This window comes from Ammospiza caudacuta, chromosome 3 (assembly GCF_027887145.1).
Source record: "Ammospiza caudacuta isolate bAmmCau1 chromosome 3, bAmmCau1.pri, whole genome shotgun sequence".
In the NCBI taxonomy this organism is placed as follows: domain Eukaryota; kingdom Metazoa; phylum Chordata; class Aves; order Passeriformes; family Passerellidae; genus Ammospiza; species Ammospiza caudacuta.
Genome location: NC_080595.1, coordinates 52,101,588 through 52,121,434, shown reverse-complemented (window position 1 = coordinate 52,121,434; position 19,847 = coordinate 52,101,588). Strand labels below are relative to the sequence as shown.

Sequence of the window (19,847 nt, the reverse complement as noted above, 5' to 3'; positions counted from 1 at the left end):
TTTTACTAGCACAATTGCCTCCATTTAAATCACAATAAACTTGAGAGTAGCTCTCCTGTTACATACTTGAAAACATAGGTTAGGTTAGAAAAAAGTAGAAAACATAGATTAGGTGAGAAAAAAGTCAAATGTTAAATGAAAAGCATATAGCAATCTATTTTTTCTGTTCCTTTCTTTAACATCTTGTAAAATTCTTGGCTCAATATGACATTATGATATTATGAAACTGAAACAACTTTGTGAAGTCATTTCATCTTTTCCTACTACTGTTTTCCTGCAGCTCATTCATTTTATGATTTAGATAATTATCTAAATGTCAGCCCAGTTTAGGATGAAACTAAGAACCAGAACACTGAAATATCCTCAAGGCAAAAATCACATTTTCCTGATCCACTGTACAAATCTAGCCCCAATGAAACTCTAGCTTTCCTGTATTTTGCAGTAAAACTCTGTATGTTTTTTTTTCCTACTACTTGAGGAGGCTGCAAGGAGGCTGTATATCTACTGCTGCATGTATCACAGAATTTAGTCTGTCAAAATGGCAGAGGTGTGGATTTTTGCCATCATAGTGCATCTTATGATGATTAATAATGTTGTCTTGACCACCAGGTTACTAGCAAGCTATACTGAATGCTAACAGTCTTACTCCTTGCATTTCCTAACACATTTTTGGTCTCTTTTTCTGGCAAATATCAATAAAAACAAAGCAGATGGATCCTCTGTCTCTGAAGGATCTTACTTCTCTATTATTCTTACCAAATACTGCCTCTAACACCACCAGCATGTAGAATCCACATCAAATACATACCTTGCATTCAGTAGTGAGGACTGCATTCAACTTAACTAATATTTGATTCAGGAATACAAGCAGTGCTTGGGGACAGTTTACAATTAAAGCACAAGTAGCAGCAGAATAACTCCTGCTATTATGGAAAAACTGATAAATGGCTCCTGAAACACAGCTGCAGTTAGTCAAGTCAAACTCCCAGCATTCTCACACAGTCTCTCAGAAGAGTCTGTATATGCTGGGACTCAATGCCCGAGTTATTCTTTCTCTTCATTCAGTTTTCCTCTCCAGTTTGGATTATTGCTTAAATATTCACTACATGCCAAAAAGTCACAGTGTGAGACTCCCATTCTTCAACTTCTGCTTTACATGCCATAACTTTTTATTAATCCTATCTGATTACTACTTTTTTCTCAGTGCAGTAAACAAAAAGGTTCTGCTCATCTGAAGATGATCAAAGCCGTCTGAACAGACATTCTGATGAAAGGAATTTAAATCTGATATTACAGCAGGCATTGAACTGTCCACTGAACTTAAATCTCCTTTTAGAAAATTACATGCAGCACAGAAGTTTAAGCACAGAAGTTTAGCAGTAGTAATGTCAGAAAAGCAACTTAAAACATACAGGCAAACCCCCTACAATACTTTAAGCATCAAGAAAGTTAAAGAAAAATATTTCCTTACACAGCAGAATATCTAATCCAGTTATGGAGAGAGAAAACCAAAATGTGGTCTGTCTAGAAAGTTAAATAGGCACAACTTTTAAGATTCATCTCAGTGCAGTATGGGTACCCCTTTTATTTGTAAAGACTATTAGTATGCCAGTATTAGCAAATGTCAGGGCAAAACATCAATTTCTGAGCAGTCTTCTATTTTAACAATGTTTTATATTTTGCCATTCCATAAGCAGTCTGAAATACAACCATTATCGAAACACCCTAAATTTTGTTTCTGTACTATTCTAACCAACAACTTTCTAGAAGAAGCTTTACTCACAAAATAACACACTGAACAATGTTCTTTGCAAACCAGCAGTACATCATGTTGATCAGATAATCTTTGCACTTTATTCAGAAAAATCAGTTAGAACAAACCTACAAGCTACAATGTGCCTTCGATGTCATGTAGTCAAATCTTTAACTATGGAAGGGAATCTATGCTGCATAATAGACCAAAGCAATGGAAATGGGCAGACAATCTGAAAATGAATGACCAATCTTCATATTGAAATGTGTATAAATATTAATAATTTCAAAATTATGCAATGCTTGAATGTTTGCAAATAGTTTACCGTATGTAACTTTAGTTTTGGAGTACTTACTGGATTCCTACAGGCAGACACTGAGCACCATGCTTGAACACCCAAAGGCTGGGGATGAGCTTTAAAGAAAATACACTCATACTAAAAGAGAAACTCCAAAAGTTTTATTAAGATTTCAACAGACATTGAAAAAAATATTGCATAATGATTGAAAACATAACATCTTAAACAAAGTAGCAATGTGGTATCAAGTAAAAGAAAGACTGGAACAGCTGTCTATATATGCTGTACGGAACATGTACCAGGAAAGGGATATGACATTTTTAAAATTCAAGGGCAAATGTGAACAGGTCACATTTTGATAGACTGACTATACACCATAGATGTTTTACAAACTGCATAGCAGTGTAAAAAAAAAGTTTTATCCTAAGTATACTGTATTTCTGCATTTGGAGCAGTTTACAAGGCAGATATGTCGTTTACAACATTGATATTTTAATAGCTCTGGATTCTCATAAAAAATAAACTAATTTAACAAAAAAGCCTGTATCTACATTTGAAAATAAAAGTGCATGTATTGAGAAATAGTGTTATTTCTTAAAAAGAGTACTTTAGAAATTCATTTTAATAGATCAACAACTGATGATACTTCAAATGCAGTTCTGCACTGTGCTACAAGCGAGTTCCTCTAACTCCTTTCCATAAGCACCAAGACACGTGCCTGCCTACTGTACTTATCAGGGTTCTGGAGAGTTACAAAGAATGCAGAGTACCAAGACCACCACACTGCTCACTAAAAAAATACCAGTAACCCAAGACAGATGTTTTGAAGTAAATTTAGCCATAAATGCGAGCATTATCTCCTCAACTTTCATGATCCTTCCAGTCACACAACTACTTTTAAACACTGGAGAGCAGCAGCAAGGAGCCATTAGAGCTGAAAGACAAGAACTGATGAAAGTCATCTCCTGCCTTGTACTGAAGAATTTGTGGGTAATGAGCATTTCAATATATTCAAGGAACCAGGCTGGGGGTGTAAGATTCCTACCTAAAACCCAGTTGGTATAGTCAGATCTTGACTTGAATCTAGATCCTCCTTTCCAGATAACTGTGGTAACAGCTAAGAATTACTGCAAATGTTGCTAACTTCTGTAGAGGGTTTACTCCTTTCTTCTCTTTACACAACAAAGAAGAGAAGTTGTGGAATGAGAACATGCAGTTTGAAGATACAGGCAAAGCTTCTATTTGAGTTCTTATAATTTCAACTCATGGCACTGTTTTTTTTGGGGTTTTTTTCTGAGCACCTGTAGCACTCTGAATAGAAAAAAAGGCAGTGAATGTTTAGCTGGACTGAATCCAGAATGGGAAATGCAGAGATCCCAAAGCTGTGAACTGCAGCCAGATTAGCCATAAACAAGTGTCCTGTACAGAAATTGCAAGTAATAAATTTAGCCATTTTTGTAAACATCTTCTCCTTACTAAACTCTTTTTTTTTTTCCTATAATGGAAATACACACTGTATTTCATTGTTCCGAGCTCTGGTCTGTTTCTGTTTTAGTTTTGTGGCACAGTTGCTAAGTGCAACAGGCTAGAGACACCGACAGTAATACAAACAAGTTGGAAAGTCAGTTCAAGTTATTAAAGTTTTGCTATACCAGGCCATTTTTCATAGCATGTATTCTCTGTTCACAAACACTTTGTAAGATCTTTTCTTATGGAAGACGGGGAGCAAATTTGACTTATTGGTTTAACAAATGTGGATTAACACAACATTTCTGATATGCCTTACACAATTAACAAATCATGTCTCATCTTATGAAGATGATACATTTGCTATACACACCAGTAATTTAAAATGCTCCTTATAAAAGTAGCATTTTTATAGACAAATTAACAGAAAAGGAGACAATACATGTCACAATACCACAGAACAAGTAAAGCCCTTTCATTAGCTGCACTATAAATTCATAACTGTTCATCACATACTTTGAATTTCTGACTGCTCAAGCAATTTAACCCTCAGCCAACTGCAGGACAAGGAAAAATTTTCTGAACATTTGACATTGATATCGTTGTAGGTGTGAGAGTAAAAACTAGTATTCCATGGCTTTAGCTCTAAAAGTTTTGCTCCCAGAAGTAAAACAACTTGTTAAGAGTTCAGAAGAAGAAATAGCAATTGTTGACATGTCAAAACAAAGTTGTACTAAAAATTAAGCTGCTGTAAATCTGAGTTCACTTACATCATTCCTAAAAAACCTTTAAAACCTTTCTTTAAAAAAAAAGCTGATCCTAGATCACCTGTTAACTAGGAAAAGCATTAGAACGCCAATTTAATGAGAAAAGATGTGCTTAAAAGCTGTGTTTGAGACATCTATTATAAAGTTTTGAATTCTTCCTTATCTTTCAAATATTTGGATTATAATTTGTTAAAAAAAAAAAAAAAAGACCAGACACAGAAGGTACAGGATTTGGAGAGGACTTTTCTCTCACTACAATTCAGTGTTTCCTATCCAAATGTGGATACCATTTAGAGGCCATTTTTGAAATGTTTTCAGTCAACAGACACATGGGCACCAGTGAATCAGAAAACACACCTTAGGATTTTGTTTTTAAATTACATAAGTTAGATAAAACTACCCTGTCCAGCAAGTTCCGAATTTTTCAAACGTTAAGGCAACTTTCATTACTTTCCAGCTAAACAGTATTATAAAAAATAAATGTCACTTCAAACCTTATATACACAGTGACAGAGTAGATTTAGCTAGAAAGTATCTTTAGTACATTAATAAAGTGTCTCGTAATATTACCGAGGTTATATCAGGTGCTTGAGTGTATGTGCAATTGGAGTGGCTGCAGTGCTTAAAGTACTGGCTTCAAAACAGAGCGCAGCGAGCGTCCCTCCTTGGTGAGCTCTCGCGTCACACACATGCATGGCAGCGGCACGGCCTCCTCTCTCCTCTCCACGGCGTTGTAGCTACACTTCTTCAAGTGGTCAGCCATGCTCACAATGTCAGCAAACTTCCACTCATTCACAGTACAAAAGGCTGTACTGAAGCGCCAGACCTAGGAAATAAACTGCACTTAGGCTCAGAGTGTTTCAAGATACCTGAACTCAGAGCAGCAAATCACATGCTTGTGCTACAGAACTTTCACGTAATGCTGCCAATAACTCATACTAAAAATCAACATGACAAAAATACACTATACAGAACTTAGTACTGTTTGTCCCAGGCTGATTGAGACTCCAAGACAACTCTGAACACTGGAAAGAAACAAAGGCAATATTTTTTGTGTCCATAAAATAGATACAATCGAAAGATAAATTACAAGGTATTTTAAGACCAGCCACAATAGTTCGTTTCTTATCAACTTGTGCAATTCCAAATGAGTGCTGCAAATATTTTGCAGTTTGGAGTGGGGAGAACGGTAAAAACTACATTACACAAAGGTCATCCAAAGGTTTTAAAGTATTTCAATATTTAAGGCATTCAGTACCAAGGCAATAGATATGATCTCAACAGGCTTGAAAATAGAAATTGCTGTAAACACTACACAGGCAAGGAAAGCAAACTTTTGTAGGCAGCTTTCCTACTTCTATGAAATACTGATCTTAAAGCAAATCAAGAAGTAATCTTTTAACATTTGAAAATATTGGGAAAAAAAAGAAGCTAATTTACTTACATCCAGCAAAAACTATACAGACTCTACTTCTGTTTCTCCAAGTGTGGAGAAGACTGACACAACCCACAGCAATTTTCACTTTTTCTATACAAAGATCTCTTTCCTGAAAGGTTATTATACCAAAATCCAGTAGTAACAGACATAATGTTAAGAAAAAAACCAGAAACAGAACCAATATAATACTTTCACCTTCAAAATAAAAAAACAGTAACTTACCTTTTCTTTTACCTGCCAAGAACTTCCTTCTGGGCACTTTCTCTTCTCCCAAAGCAGTATCACCATTCCACGTGCTTGAAGCAAGCTTCCACACACATCTCTCATTAAACGTGACACTCTTGAGAGCTGACATAAACTAAAGCCATCTAGAAAACTAGCAATGTGCTGCAGCACCTCAAAAGGTAGACTACTCAGATGGTCATTGTGTAGTCCAATTAAGCAGCTTTTTGCTGGTTCTACTAATACTGTGGATATACAAGGCTGAACTCCAAATGACCGTAAGTGGCGGTCATGAATAATTTTTGCCCCTTGCGTTGAAGGGCAAAACCTTCGTTGAGAATACGTGCACCCATAATATGCCAAAGGGCACCTCTGCTCCATCCAGCCATTAAGGCCAGCATGAATGTCTCCATGCACATTCTTAAAATGCGACGAAAATTCATTCCTTCTAAACAACTGTCCACAAACAAATGTAAACATTGAACGCTGTTTTGTTTGGTATCTAGCCACATATTCCAGTACCAAATCCAATCCAAGGGTTTGGAATGGACTTGGATTTGAGAGCTGTGGGTTGGCATGATCACATGCAGAAGCTGAAGCTATTTCCCCCACCATTGTATTTGTGGCCAATATAGCAGATGGGAGAGAAAATGTCTGGGTCCCAAAGTCAACGTGATATACATCAACAGCGCGACTTTCCGAAATCCCCCTACCTCCGGGAGAATCTCCTAGGCAAAACAACAGAGCTGCAGTGATTAGATCAATTCCCTGAAGACCCATAGGATCTTCTGTTATCTCCAAATCTGATGTATCAACAGCCTTGTCTTCTTTTGGTGTTGACCAATAATGGTTAACAAGGAATCTGTACGATCGATGCCGTAAAAGTGAAAACGCATCTATGTTTCTCAATCTTTCTTGCTCCACTTGTCTCTCTAATATTTCTTCTTCATTAGCATTATGGGGAAGTAGCACATGATTAGCATTGCCATTAACTAAGTGATCAGCTGGTATTACTTCAACTTGTGCTGTTACAGGGCAGGAGCTGCAAGACTCTAATGCTTCATCATCATGAGATGCAGTACATTCACCATTTGCTACACTGGACGGTTTTGAGTTAGATACACCAAGATCTTCACTGTGGTCCAACACCTTTGAACATTCATTTTCTACATTTTCTACATGAAAACCATTACACAAAAGTGAGGAGTTACTGAGGTTTAGATTTAAATCATGGTTTTGCACTACATCATAACAAATATCACAAGAACCATTTTGTTCCATTTGTGAATTTTGACTCAGGCTATCAAAGTTAATTCCCCCAACTGCTCCTACATTATCTTCATCTGGATTTTCAGAGTCAGACTTCTTATCCTGAATAATGCCACTAGAAGCTTGTTCTTTAATCTTGGGATCTTCTTTCATTTCATGTGGTGAAATGCAGAGGTTTGAACTTAACATGCCAATGTCCCTTGTAGCAGTGTTCAGGATATCCAGAGCAGCAGCTAAACTTCTCGTTGTTTCTACAGTAGCTTGATAAAGTGCACCATAGGACTCTTCATCTACAGGCATCAAACCGTTGGTATGCACTGTATCGGGGGCACTTGATTTGACAGAGGTTTGCTCTCTGGATTCTGCTATTTGATCACCTGCTTTTGACATCATAGTTGCTACTTTAAGTGATTCTAATAACATGCGCTGGTCTTGAAGAGCTAAAGCCATATCTAGCTGCTCCACTTCATCGACATCTTTACTCAGGTTTTCGTAAGATTTTCGGTCAGCGTAACTGACTGGCCATCTATTCCACTCCATGGTACAACACACCACGCTTGCAGGACAAACTTCTAGATGATCAGCAATTTTGTTTCGGGCTACTATGAAGGGACATCCAAAGCCACTATTCAAACAAGGCACTCTTTCAAGTGGACATAGCATGCGATGTTCCTCAGCTTTGCATGAGTGAAAAACTGCCCCACAAACCAAGGGGCAGCCAATGAGATCACAGGAAATGCCCGGCTCTGGTCTGGTCATACAACGACGGCTGACGCAGTTCACACAGTGTAAGTGCTGCTGATGTTCCTCCATGACTGTAAATCCAATTCTGAGGAAAGAGAAAGGAGACAACAGCACAGAATGTTAACTCAATATTGTTAATATTTACAAGCTGCTATTTGCAGTTTTGCATGCTTGATCAGCAGACATTTTAAGAAAACAAGTATATAACACCTTATTTCAAAGAACTGGTGCTTAAAAGTTAAGCTGAAAATTAAAAATAGACATTTGTATCAGAGCCCAGAACATAGTCTATGCATTTATTTACCAGGTCTAATATATGCAACTTCAGTAAAGATGTTGTGTAATCCTTCACTGTGGAGCACCCCCTTTTCCCCACTCATTGCAAAAAGATCATTCCATGAGAAACAAAGCATGACCTTTGACTATATAGCCAACAACAATTATAATTTATAACATTGCACAGAGTACAGAGACAAAATAAAGGAAACCAGATTCATCCTCATGTCCAATTCTCTAAATTAAACAGAGGCAACCTGTTCCCCAGGCTGCCTGCTACCACCTAAGCCGCTGACACTCTCTTCTTGCAATTCTGTTTAAAGCAATCTGCAGCCTTCAGCAAGCATCTCAATTCCATGCCATGTCCCATTCTCTCCCCACTCCCTGCTTCTGACAGACTGCAGTCCTTTACAACAGCTCTTCACTCTTTTTCTTCATCTAAAGCCTATAGCCCCTCCCTTTATTTTCTACAGTAGTTGTTGTACAAGGGTAGTAAATAATACTACATAATTACACTACATTTAAATAAGTCCTTTTATTTCACTGCAAACATTTACATAAAATTTTAGTTGCCTACATGGTCCTATCTATATGTCCACTTCAACCCACAAAAGGTAATTTTTAATGCATCCCATGGCCACCCTGATTATAATACCAGCAATTCAAAGTGTCAGGATATCAATAACTCTGCATAACAAGGCCAAACAGCAATAAAAACCAAAATACATATACATCCATGGTGCAATCTACAACAACACACTGACACCAACAAAAAATTCAATTCTTTGTTGTAGAAAAATAAACAAAAAACAAAGAAAAAAAATAAGAGTAAACTTTATGTCTTTGTTTCATACTTTGAGAAAGTCTGGAACTGCTCTCCCACTGGAGTGCAGGCCCACACAAGTTACCAAGCTCTTCCCTATGCTCTTACAAACTCCCTCTCACAAGTGGTATCAGTAGGGATTAAAGTTCAGAGGTATCAGTGAATGATTTGCACATAGCCAAATCTCAAAAATACATTGTTCATTCCGTCTTTTCCTTACTCCTCTCCCTCTAGCAATTTTCTTGGGAAATAAAATGCTCAAAGAATTTAAGATTAATAAAAATGGTTCCTTATTCTGCTAACAAGTGCTCTCATGCATTGTCTTTAGACTAAACACTTCAGGTTTAATGCATTAAACCTTCCTAAATTACAATTACTCTAAACTATAAAAGCAAAACTGCTTCCGTGGAAACTGAAGTCAAAAGGAAACAAAAGTGCCTTTTAGACACTCCACCTTAAATAATTTAAAGCATTTAAACAGAAATATATGTGACACCTCACTCACTTGTATTCTTTTATAATGCTTTGAAATTCATGCCAACTTTAAGTAGCTATCAGTCCTCAACCCCCCATGCTTCGTAATCTGGATAATTTAAATATTTTAGCCACCCACTCTCCTGAGCACTTTTAACAAAAAGGCATATGTGTTACACTTAGCAGCCAAAACACAGCTGAATTTCCCCCACCATACCTTAGCATTTATATACTTAGTAACACTAAGTTTCAAATAAATTGTCAAGCGTATCAGTCACTGGACTCAGTGACTGACTTGTTCAACATTTTTGCAAACATCTCCTGCACACAACCTGCTTTTGACTTGCAAATTAAATCAGATAGCACCTTCTACAAAGAGATTAAAAACATGCTCAGTAAAGAATGAAAAAATTGACTTCTCCAAAGATAATTTTAGTTCTTCCAGCAAAGCCCTCTCTGAGTAATTCTTGCCAAATACCGTGGCCTGTTGCTAGACCCAAGAAAATCTCAGAAATTTCCATCAATACTGAAACCAAACAACTTCTCCTCAAGTCAACAGGTGAACAGAGATCAAAAGGAAGCTCTCAGGTTATGTGTGTATTTTAAAGTGAGTAAGACAAAATGGAAATAGCACTGAAAAAGACAATTCCTAGTTTATAATGCCAGGGCCTTTAGAGAGCCCAGCCCCTACTTCATCTATTCTAAACAGGGTCCTGCTCCCACAAAGCAACAGCCTGCTCACTTCAAGCTGGCCAGAAGTGAGCCCCTGGGAGAGCAGCATGTGGGTGTGTTCAGGGCAGGAGTACCAATGACTCTTAGGATGGGACAGTGTATTGCTAACTGGGCTCAGCTGCACAGGTCTCACCTGCCCGTGAGGGCAGCCGAGATGACCCCTGCCTCACTGTGGGGGCTATGGGTGCTCTCACCCTACTGAGCAGCTTCACCATCCACTTGACAGCGCCCCAGGTGAAAAGAGGGCACTCGTGTCATGAGCTGCCAATGCCCTTTCCCACGGGGTGGAAAAGCTGGGTACAGTGTGACAACAGCCCAGGGGCAGTGCTGTCAAGACTCACAGGACACCCACAGGAGCAGGAATGTTCCCCCACAGCAGCGAGTGGGTGCTGCTGCCACATGGCTCCATGCTGGGCACATCCTGGCTCCATGCTGGGCACATCCTGGCGTGTGGGGCAGGGCAGGACACACGTTCTTTCCAGAGCCTCAGGGCTGCCTGCAGCCCATTCCACACTGACTGTGACACTTCAGTGGGAATTTCACATCAGCACCATCAGATCACGTCAGGATGTGTTCCATGACAGCAATTTGGGCCAAAATGTTACGGATTTTGGGCAAGGCAGATGAGCCACCTCCACTCAACCCAGAGAGGGGACATATATGAATTATGTTGGAAAAACAGCACACACTGCAAAGCCAGCACTATTGGCTTCTAGGCCAAAGCTGGCCCACATGCAGCAGCTCAGAACAGTCAAACTGAGCTCATGTTTGCCTGCACCGTTTCTGGAGACATACCCTAAATTAGTCAACCATCATTAAATAGTATCTTTAAATAGCCTGAGCTTACACAGAACATTCTATTAAGACAGTAAAACATCCTCCTCCCCAGCACACTATCTTGGTCTTTACAAGTCGGATTGTGAAACTTGAGTTGCACAATGATACAGGCTTTTCTCAGGCTCCTGAACTCCTTTCACTCATAAGCTAATATTCATCAAAACTTAATTATTTCATATAAGCAAAGGACCTTTCAAAGGAAGAAGGAAACAATCTGGTGAAAACATCAAATATCACTAACAGACAGTGTGTGAAAGCCAAAGCTGACACTAAAATCCCAAGTCTTATCAATAGCTAGATGCTAATTTGTTCTATTACAGATGCTTCAGATTGGTTTTATCAAGAAACAGTTATGCACAAAATCCATTAAATAGCTGAAGTAACTTATTCTCTCAGTTTCTATAAATCAGAATTTTACTGGTCACCAAGAAGCTTGATATTAATTATAATTTATCTTAAAATTCAAATCCTTTGGCTCATTTTCTAAACATATAATTTAAAATATCTTCAGACATCAGTAAACCATCAGAACATTTGCTAAAATTCTGCGTTCTGCTTACAAGCCTTAACTCCTCAGTACCTCCTGCAAAACTTCAATTTAGTCAGAATGCTGTATTTTATTTGTAAGTTACTACAAAGTCTCTTTAAATATATTAGATGTCCTTTTGTGCATTTTTAATACTTGAGCTTCAAACTTAACAGCTGTTTTGGGCAGTCATGAGTTCCTGGACTGCTTGAACTACTTTAGGCTTCTGATATAATTCAATTCTTAAATTGCAAATTAAGTCCAAGGGAAAAAAACAAATAACCCTATCAAACTGGTAAAATAAGTAGATAAAACCTCAAGAATTAGCACACTGATTAATCAGCAAATGGCCATGACTCACTCTATTTTGTAAGCTAACTTTGTAAATCGCAGAACTTAGCACCTCTTTCATTCATAGATTAGGAGTATTCACATATGAATAATTTCCTATTAAAGAACCAGGACCAATATATCATTAGTACTGTACTGAGAACAAGAACCACCCTCTTCCCAAATAATGCTTTGTAAAGAAAAGACCTCTTGGGTAAAGGGGAGATAAAGAAAATTCTTGCTGGAGGTAACAAGTCCTTTTATTTCCTCTAATACAGCAAATTGAAAGGGCTAACAAAGAATGTCATTACTGACATAAAAAAAATACCTGTTGTTAAAACACCAATAATATTGACAGAGTTTATATCCCACTGTGTTCCTTGTCACAATATGGTCAGAAGACAGTGTCAGATCAATGACTATAGCAAGAACGAACAGCTGTCCTTTTCTGATAGTGTAGTGTCAGCAACCAGCTTCAGTTCCTTCAGTTCAGGGTGCTGAAGTACATACACTTGACTGTTACTAGCAGAGAAACCTAAAAATACATCCCGTTCCAGTGAGGTGACCACTGCTCTCAGAATTTGTGCCATCACTTGATGTTATTGTACATACTACACAGTCAGCTGACTAAATCAGCCAGAACATGCTTTGAAAATCTGTCATAATTAAAAGGATTAAAATTCCAGCTGCTACAGCCACGTGATTTCCAGTTGCTGTTGTAACACAAACATTTAAATAGCATAATAAGGGTTTCAGACACGCACAATGCTTCAGCTGCAAGTGTGAGCTCTTACTTTCTTCTATACCACAAAAAATGTACTTAGCAGTATCAAGCCCAAAGCCTGCTTGCTCACTCACTCCTATATGAATACTTTGGGGCCAATAAGACAGGAAATCACAGCAACCATTACTGCTATTGGAGCCCTCCATTACACAGCCCCCTATTATTCATCAAACCTATAAAGCTCAACTACCTTTAAGACTCTTCTATCAGATTCAACTGAATAGACCAACAGGTTCTTAAATTACTGCTTCAAGGAAGTAGAAGACTAGAGACACACAAGCTGTACTACAGGTTTAAACTCCCAGGAGCATCCAAATCCACCCACAAGCAAATACATGCAAACCATACTAAAAAATTCCCTTTTGTTTTGGACACTGCAGAATAATGCCTTAAGTTTTAGCTTTTATATTTTTCACATCCTGTACTGCATTAGTGTATAACTCTGAACTCCACACAGAGTGTTAGTTAGTCCTCATCACAGTTTGGCCTGACAAAACAATCCTTCCAGGCCTGAGAACCAAGGTGATCATAACAGCCTCAGGCCGAAAAGTATAAACAAAAGTAAATTGTAGGGGAGCAAACTAGGGGAGTGTGACTTCATTACCTGAAGCTGCAATTGGACAATTAATCCCTGATATGGAAATAGACTACACTTGTATCTGCCCAAAAAACTCAGGACCATCATCCATCTTGGGTATAGCCTCTGTGAGGCTCCTGCACTGTCCAAGGTGTATCTGTTAAAGGCCTTTGACAAATGCTCACTTTATTCTCTAACTCTGTCTAGCCTCTGTTCAAGCTAGCTAGTCCAAGGCATCAGAAGAGACAGCTGTATATCTTCCATCTTTTTCCCAGGTTTCTGTTAGGAGCTTCTCTTTCAGATGCCAAACTTAAATTCTCAACCTTACACAATACTAATTATCACCCCCTACCCCTAAGTTCATCAGGACAACCCTGATTTCTGTTACAAAAAGGTAGACCAGGGAAGCTAAAACCATATTCAAAACAGTTGGATGGATGAGTGTTCATTGCATCCTCAAACATAAATTCATCCACAACAAAGACAAGAACATCTTCCCTGGCTGGTAGTGACTGCACATACTGAACATACTAGAACAAGTTTACATTAATTTATTGTTAATCACTGAAAACATGAAAAGAGCTCCTATTACTAAGCCCAAACTACTACGTAAGCAGGACACTACTTCAAGCATTACCATCATAGTCTACAGCTATTATTATGTATTACACAAAAGAGACAGAAAAAGGTTACACTAAAATAGAAAAAGGTTACACTAAAACATGGCTTTTTACTGCAAGAAAAAAAACCCTTGGGGGAACACATACTTCTGGAAAGATTCTAGTTCTCTCAGTGGTCTAACATCGAAGGAATATATACACTAGCTGCTTTTTTGAGCATAAATCAAAGTTACCTATCCACCTCACAAACAAACCAGACCAAAAAAGGGAAATCTGTAACTACAGCAGAAACAATGAGCACTATAGAATTATAAGGAATTGCAACCTTTTTTATGCCAACCTTATAAAGAAGACTTTTCCCTGTCTGCCCCTGCCCCAAATATCCTTTCTTCCTAGTGGCAAACCATCTTCCTACCATTCAGAGAATACAGTGCAATTATTTCCTCCCAAACTGTTGCAGCCAAAAAAAAAAAAAAAAAAAAAAATTCAAGGGGAAAAGAGACGCTTTGACTGAAATGGACTCTCCACTGATGCCCTCCTTGTCTGGCTTTGTTACATTTTAGAACAGAATCTCTGATGAAACGACAGAACACTTTCTATCATTGTTAAACTCAGTTAAAAGAGTGCTAAAAATCAAAAGCCAAACTACTAGGCTTTTCTTTAGAGTACTTTTGTGACAGATCTGCCATGCATTCTTGCTTTCCTGACAGATTTCCCTGAGAAGAAACCCAAAGAGCTCAATGTGCCTTGGGGCACACACGGACACAGGACAACTGCACGAGGAACAGCTACACTTGCTGCATGGCTCAGGCACAAAAGCACTCTACCTGTTGAGATGGTGACAGGGCAGAATCAGCTACAGAGCCAGTAGATTTCATGTGTAAAGCACTTCTGAACTTGAACATAGAGTGACTCCTCGATTGCTGCAGATTCTGCAAGAAATGAGATCAGAAGTAAGGTTTCATTTCAGGTGTAGACATTACTTTATGTATGTGCAATCCCCTGAAAAGGTATGCGCTTACACTGTCTGGGGCTACAAACACTGAAATTTTTTGTAGATTTTATGGGAATATAAACAAATTTTTAATAGACTTCCCAAGTACAACCTAAGTTCTGTCATTTTAGCTTATTGCTAGCTGTTAGTCACACTGGATGGTAACCTAATTATATTTAGGGCTGTAAGACATTATTAAAAGTTATTATTCTGAGCTACTGCACTTAATTCACTGTTCTGACCATTTCAGGAAAAAAACCCCTAAACTCATAGGAAAGAATGCAATAGCTAGAGAACTAAAAGAAATAAAGTTAGATTCTTTTACAAACTGCATTTTAGTCTAGTTAAAATTTGTCCATCTTCAGTCTTCATACACGGGAACTTATTGAGCAAGTTGCTTACTATTAAAAAGCTTTTTATTGTAACAAGATGCTTCTTCCATTGCTTCATTCCCAAGGATTACCACTAAAACTTGAGAGAGGTGAAACTGAGGGGATATGCCCAAAGGAACAATGATATTCTTATCCCCATACCAACTTGCAAATCCTCCAGAAAAGCAGGAAAGAAAATAAGCCATTTCTCAGTAACCAGAAACAGAACTCCTGGAAAAAATAATGCATTCTGTATTACAGTAGGTAGTTTGAACCATCCAAAAGAAACCAAAAATAAATCCTTCTTACGTAAGATTTTAATTCATACATGCTGCTGCCGAAGGATTCCTGACCTCTGCATACTTAGAGAAATCAGGCCAAACATCTCATTAATACATTGTTTCAGGTCTTACTACACAAGTTTAACCAGGTCCCATAGCAAAATGACAAAACAACTCTAAGTAAATAGACTACGAAAGCAAATTTTCTCCAACATCCTACGTTGAAGTGCAATGTCATGTATTCTGTCCACATTATGTTTTCTGTTAAAAATATACCCTTGGTAGTAGACAATGGCCTGGCTAATATGTAGCAAAACAAACAGTATGCAAAAAATTTAACAGACATACTCACAAGGATACCTTATCAGATTACACTGAAGTAGATATGATGGGAGTTTGTCTCGAAATATTTTGAAAAATTTGAAGTAAAACAAAAATATTCAATATTATAAGACAAAGTTTTGCCAACTTTATTCTATTTTCAGGTATTTCTTATCAAATGAAAGACACTTTTTTCAGCAACTGTCAGGCTTTTCCCCCTTCCAAGCTGCTTGGTTTTAAAACCAACAAAACAGTAAAAAAAAAAAAAAGATAGTTCTAAATAAAAACATTTTCTAAACCAAAGCTCACCTATCTCAAACATGATCACAGAAAGCTGGGAATATATCTCATAGTCAGCATGTCATACCAGCTCTTTCAATATGTTTCTAACATGAATGAAGAACTGGAAAACACAAACATCTTCACTACAAGTTCGTACAGGGTTTTAGGACATCTGATTATTCATCAATTTGTTATCTCTAATATCATTTAGACCACCTTTTCCAAATGTCAACAGGCTTGATGCTATTTCTTTTTGCCTAAGGACTCCAGCTGAACGATCCTATCCAAACACATTCCTTATCTGGTGACAACAGTGACTCAGACAAAACAAGGTTTTGTAAGAGCATTAAAACTTTGCCAATAAAGCACACTCCTATAAAGATCCTGTTTGCAATGAATCTATCAACAAATTTCTCTGTCAAACAGGACTTTTGGAAAACTACAGTTTGTACTAGAGATGTTTCTAAATAGACAAATAAAAGACTGAACTTCAACAAAACACCACCCATCTTCCAGCACCTCTGCAGCAAAGCCTGAACCAGGTATCACACTCAGCCTGAACCACTGCCTAAAGTTTTACATGAACAGCTGTAACTATATCACTCAGAAGCTCACCTCACCATGCCTCTCATTCTCAAGTCTTAAGTTTAGACCTATCATTTTTTCATTGTGATCTCACATTGAGAGCTCAGATCAATGCTGGACATTTGGTAAGAAACAGCACAATCTACTCAATCGGATATTGTATTGACTGTAGGGGTTTGCAGGCTCCTGAAGCTTCAAATAGCATTAAAAGATTACTGAAAGATTATAGTAAGACACCAAGTGTCGCACCAGAAACTTTTAAAAACAGTAGCTTGCAAAGTAAGTCAGAATATAGAGCTCCCCTGCCATTTTAACTCTCTTGGCCTGTTTCAGAGCAGTTTATATTACAAGACTTTTCAGTCTTTTTCCTTCATTCAATATTGAGACTAGAGAGTGCCCTGACACTTAGGACAGCTTACACAGATTTCTCAGTAACCATCAATAATGTAAATATTCGTTTCTTTGTGGTCTCTTCCGGAATACTTAACACCCCTTATACAATCTAACCATCTCACCAATAGATACATTATCTTTATTCTCATTATGCAGATACGGAAACTGAAGGGAAACTGTCACCAGTACAATGATGACTATACATCATTCCCTACTCCCGTCTTTATTCCACTGGATCTCATTGCCAGAGGCAAACAGCATATGCCTCCTTTTAGACAGAGCCCACCAAAGCAATAGGTCTATGGATATGAGGAAAATTTTGCTCCTTTTAGCTCAAATGGACTGAAGGCAAACCAGGGGTTTCTTACATAGCTGAATCCTGCAGCAGCCACAGGAATTCATTTGAAGACTAATAACCATATGCTTTCTTCTTCACAAAGTTGAGGACTACACCCTCTGCTGTAGACACTCCTCACGACCTAAAAACCTAGCTGTACAAAAAGAAGCAGAAATCTTGTCCAGAAGTTTTCCAACCAGATATTGCTTGTTAAACACAGCACTTATTTTGCCCATCAGACTTCTAACTTTGAAGTAGGAAGCAAGGGAAATATAACCCGAATTTAAGAAGTTAATTGTGTAAATGCAGAATTTAGTGCAAAAAGAAAGAATATTTAGGCAGCAGAGTAAGTAAAAACACTGTTTTTGCATAGCTTTTGCCCATTCTGCTGGGATTCTCCTGTTCTCCAACACCTTCCAACTTTGGAAGCAAATGAGAGAAGAGACCCCACAAAAAGTCTCAGCTTGCAATACAATCCCAATTCACCTTCTCTAATCTATTTCTTCTCTTGACGAAACTTGACCACCATGGAGAAAGTCCACATAGATATTTACATGCCTACAGAGTAAAGCTGCCAGTGCATTTTTCAGTATTCCAGGTACTCGACTTGCTTACCAACAAAGTTCTTCTAATATTTTCTGTACTTCTGGGAGAAGGGAGCAGGGAAGAAGGCCACAGATAACTGACATCCTCCTCAAACCGGATGCATGCACCTGAACCCCCCAAACCACAGCACCAGGGAAGGTGTAGCACACCAAGGTGAAGCAGAAGGCAGCAGGTTTCCAGGTGAAGGACTTAACCATCCACACCAATTCTAGGGAAAGCAGAGGAGATGTCTCGCCTAAAGTGCTAGCACAAGCAAGGTGAGGCTGTTACTTCAGGGGCACTGGGTTTGGACTAGTATGTTAACAAACACTTCTCTGGCATTATTAACAACACAATCAGGGAAAGGGAAACAAGGATTATGAAAAGCTCCTCAACCAAATCCGAGTAGAGTTTTACAGAACAAAAGAAAGCCACCTCTCCAGCCCACGGGTTATTTCCCTTAAGAATTTGGAAGACCTGCTGCGAACAACAGCGACGCTGGAACTTTTGGAAGTGAGGCCACACAACCGTTCCAAGACGCGAGCCGTTCAACAAGCCGCTGTCATCTCCCTGTATGCTTCTGATGGCCGACCCGCGGGGTTACAGGAGTACAAGCACACAGCCCTCGTTACCTTCTTCAAGGAGGGAAACAAAGGCTCCACCGCACGTCAAAAAACTGCCATTAAAAAAGGGACCGAGAGAAGAGAGAAAACACCACCTCTTGCACGGTCTGAGCACATCTACTCGAAATAACACACACACGGGAGATTAGAGAGAGATTTCAGCAATACCTCTGCACTATTTGCTCTCTTCTCCCTCCTTTCACGCCGAAAGGCGACTCTCCGACTGCGGTCTCACAGCCCCAGGCAGACCCCGGCCCTACGCCCTTCCCACGTGCAATCGCGACACCCCGACAGCGCTGGCAGCACGGCGGGGTCAGAGGGAGCGGCCGCGGCGCACCTCGGTCCGCCGCCACCCGCGGGCCCGGCGGCAGCGGCACCCGGCCCGGCCCGGCCGGCACACAGCCGGCGCTGCGGGCCCGCGGGGCAGGGGGGCGCGAGGAGGAGGCGACGCCGGCGGAGCCGCACACGGAGCCGCTCGCGGCCTCTGCCAACGGCGACCTGTCAGGGCTGGCGCCGGGGAGGCGCCCCCGGGCGCTCGGGCCCCCGCCGGGCCGCCATTTGTTTACCGCCCGGCTGCCGGGCAGCGGGCGCGGCCCCAGGCGGGCGCAGGGCCCGGCTCTCCCCGCCACTCGCGGACAGCAGCGGCGGCGGCTCACCCGTCCCCGTCGCTCCGCAGGCAGGCGAGCAGGCGCGGGAGCCTGCGTTGCGCCTCACGCTTTCCCCCCGCCGGGCTCCGACCGCCGCCGCACTCGGTCCGCTTCTCTTCTCTTCTTCTCGCTTCGCTTCGCTCCGCCTCTCCCGGCCCGGCCTCGCCGCCCGCGGGGCTCCCGGCGCGGCCCCGCTCCGGCCGCGCCCCCGCCGGCCGCGCGCGCGCGTGCTAGGGACAGGGACAGGGAGCGCGCGGGGCGGGGCGGGGCCGCCGGGGGGCGGGGCCGAAGCCCGGGAGCGCGCGGGCGCCGGCGCAGCCCCGTTCGCCCTCGGCGCAGGAGGCGGGGCGCCCGGGTGCCGCGCGCTCTCCCCTCTTCCCCCCGCGCGCGTGCGCGGTGGCGGCCGCGGTCGGGAGTGGTGTGAGGGGCCGGGAGCGCGCCGCCGCCCCGGGGCTGTGGGTCCGGCCCGGCCCGGCCCGGCCCGGCCCGGC

At 40.5% G+C, this 19,847-nt stretch overlaps 1 protein-coding gene across 2 annotated transcripts; it reads right to left on the bottom strand.

The window, feature by feature from the left end:
• Positions 1 to 2,197: 2,197 nt before the first annotated feature.
• On the bottom strand, positions 2,198 to 19,503 carry FBXO30 (F-box protein 30). Of its 2 annotated transcripts, XM_058801185.1 has the most exons (4): positions 19,366 to 19,503; positions 14,765 to 14,869; positions 5,946 to 8,043; positions 2,198 to 5,111 (listed from the first exon to the last, which is right to left on the bottom strand). In XM_058801185.1, the coding sequence occupies exons 3-4, from the start codon at positions 8,025 to 8,027 to the stop codon at positions 4,908 to 4,910; spliced, it is 2,286 nt and encodes a 761-aa protein (XP_058657168.1). In that variant the 5' UTR covers positions 8,028 to 8,043; positions 14,765 to 14,869; positions 19,366 to 19,503; the 3' UTR covers positions 2,198 to 4,907. The 2 variants fall into 2 exon arrangements, with proteins under 2 accessions (XP_058657168.1, XP_058657169.1); XM_058801186.1 differs by lacking the exon at positions 14,765 to 14,869 and having other exon boundaries at positions 19,366 to 19,474.
• Positions 19,504 to 19,847: the final 344 nt, after the last annotated feature.

Coding starts and splice junctions, on each gene's coding strand:
- FBXO30 (XM_058801185.1), bottom strand. CDS start 8,027: ATGGAGGAACATCAGCAGCACTTACACTGTGTGAACTGCGTCAGCCGT. Junction 5,112..5,945: donor CTTGGCAGGTAAAAGAAAAG/GTAAGTTACTGT, acceptor TTTATTTCCTAG/GTCTGGCGCTTCAGTACAGC.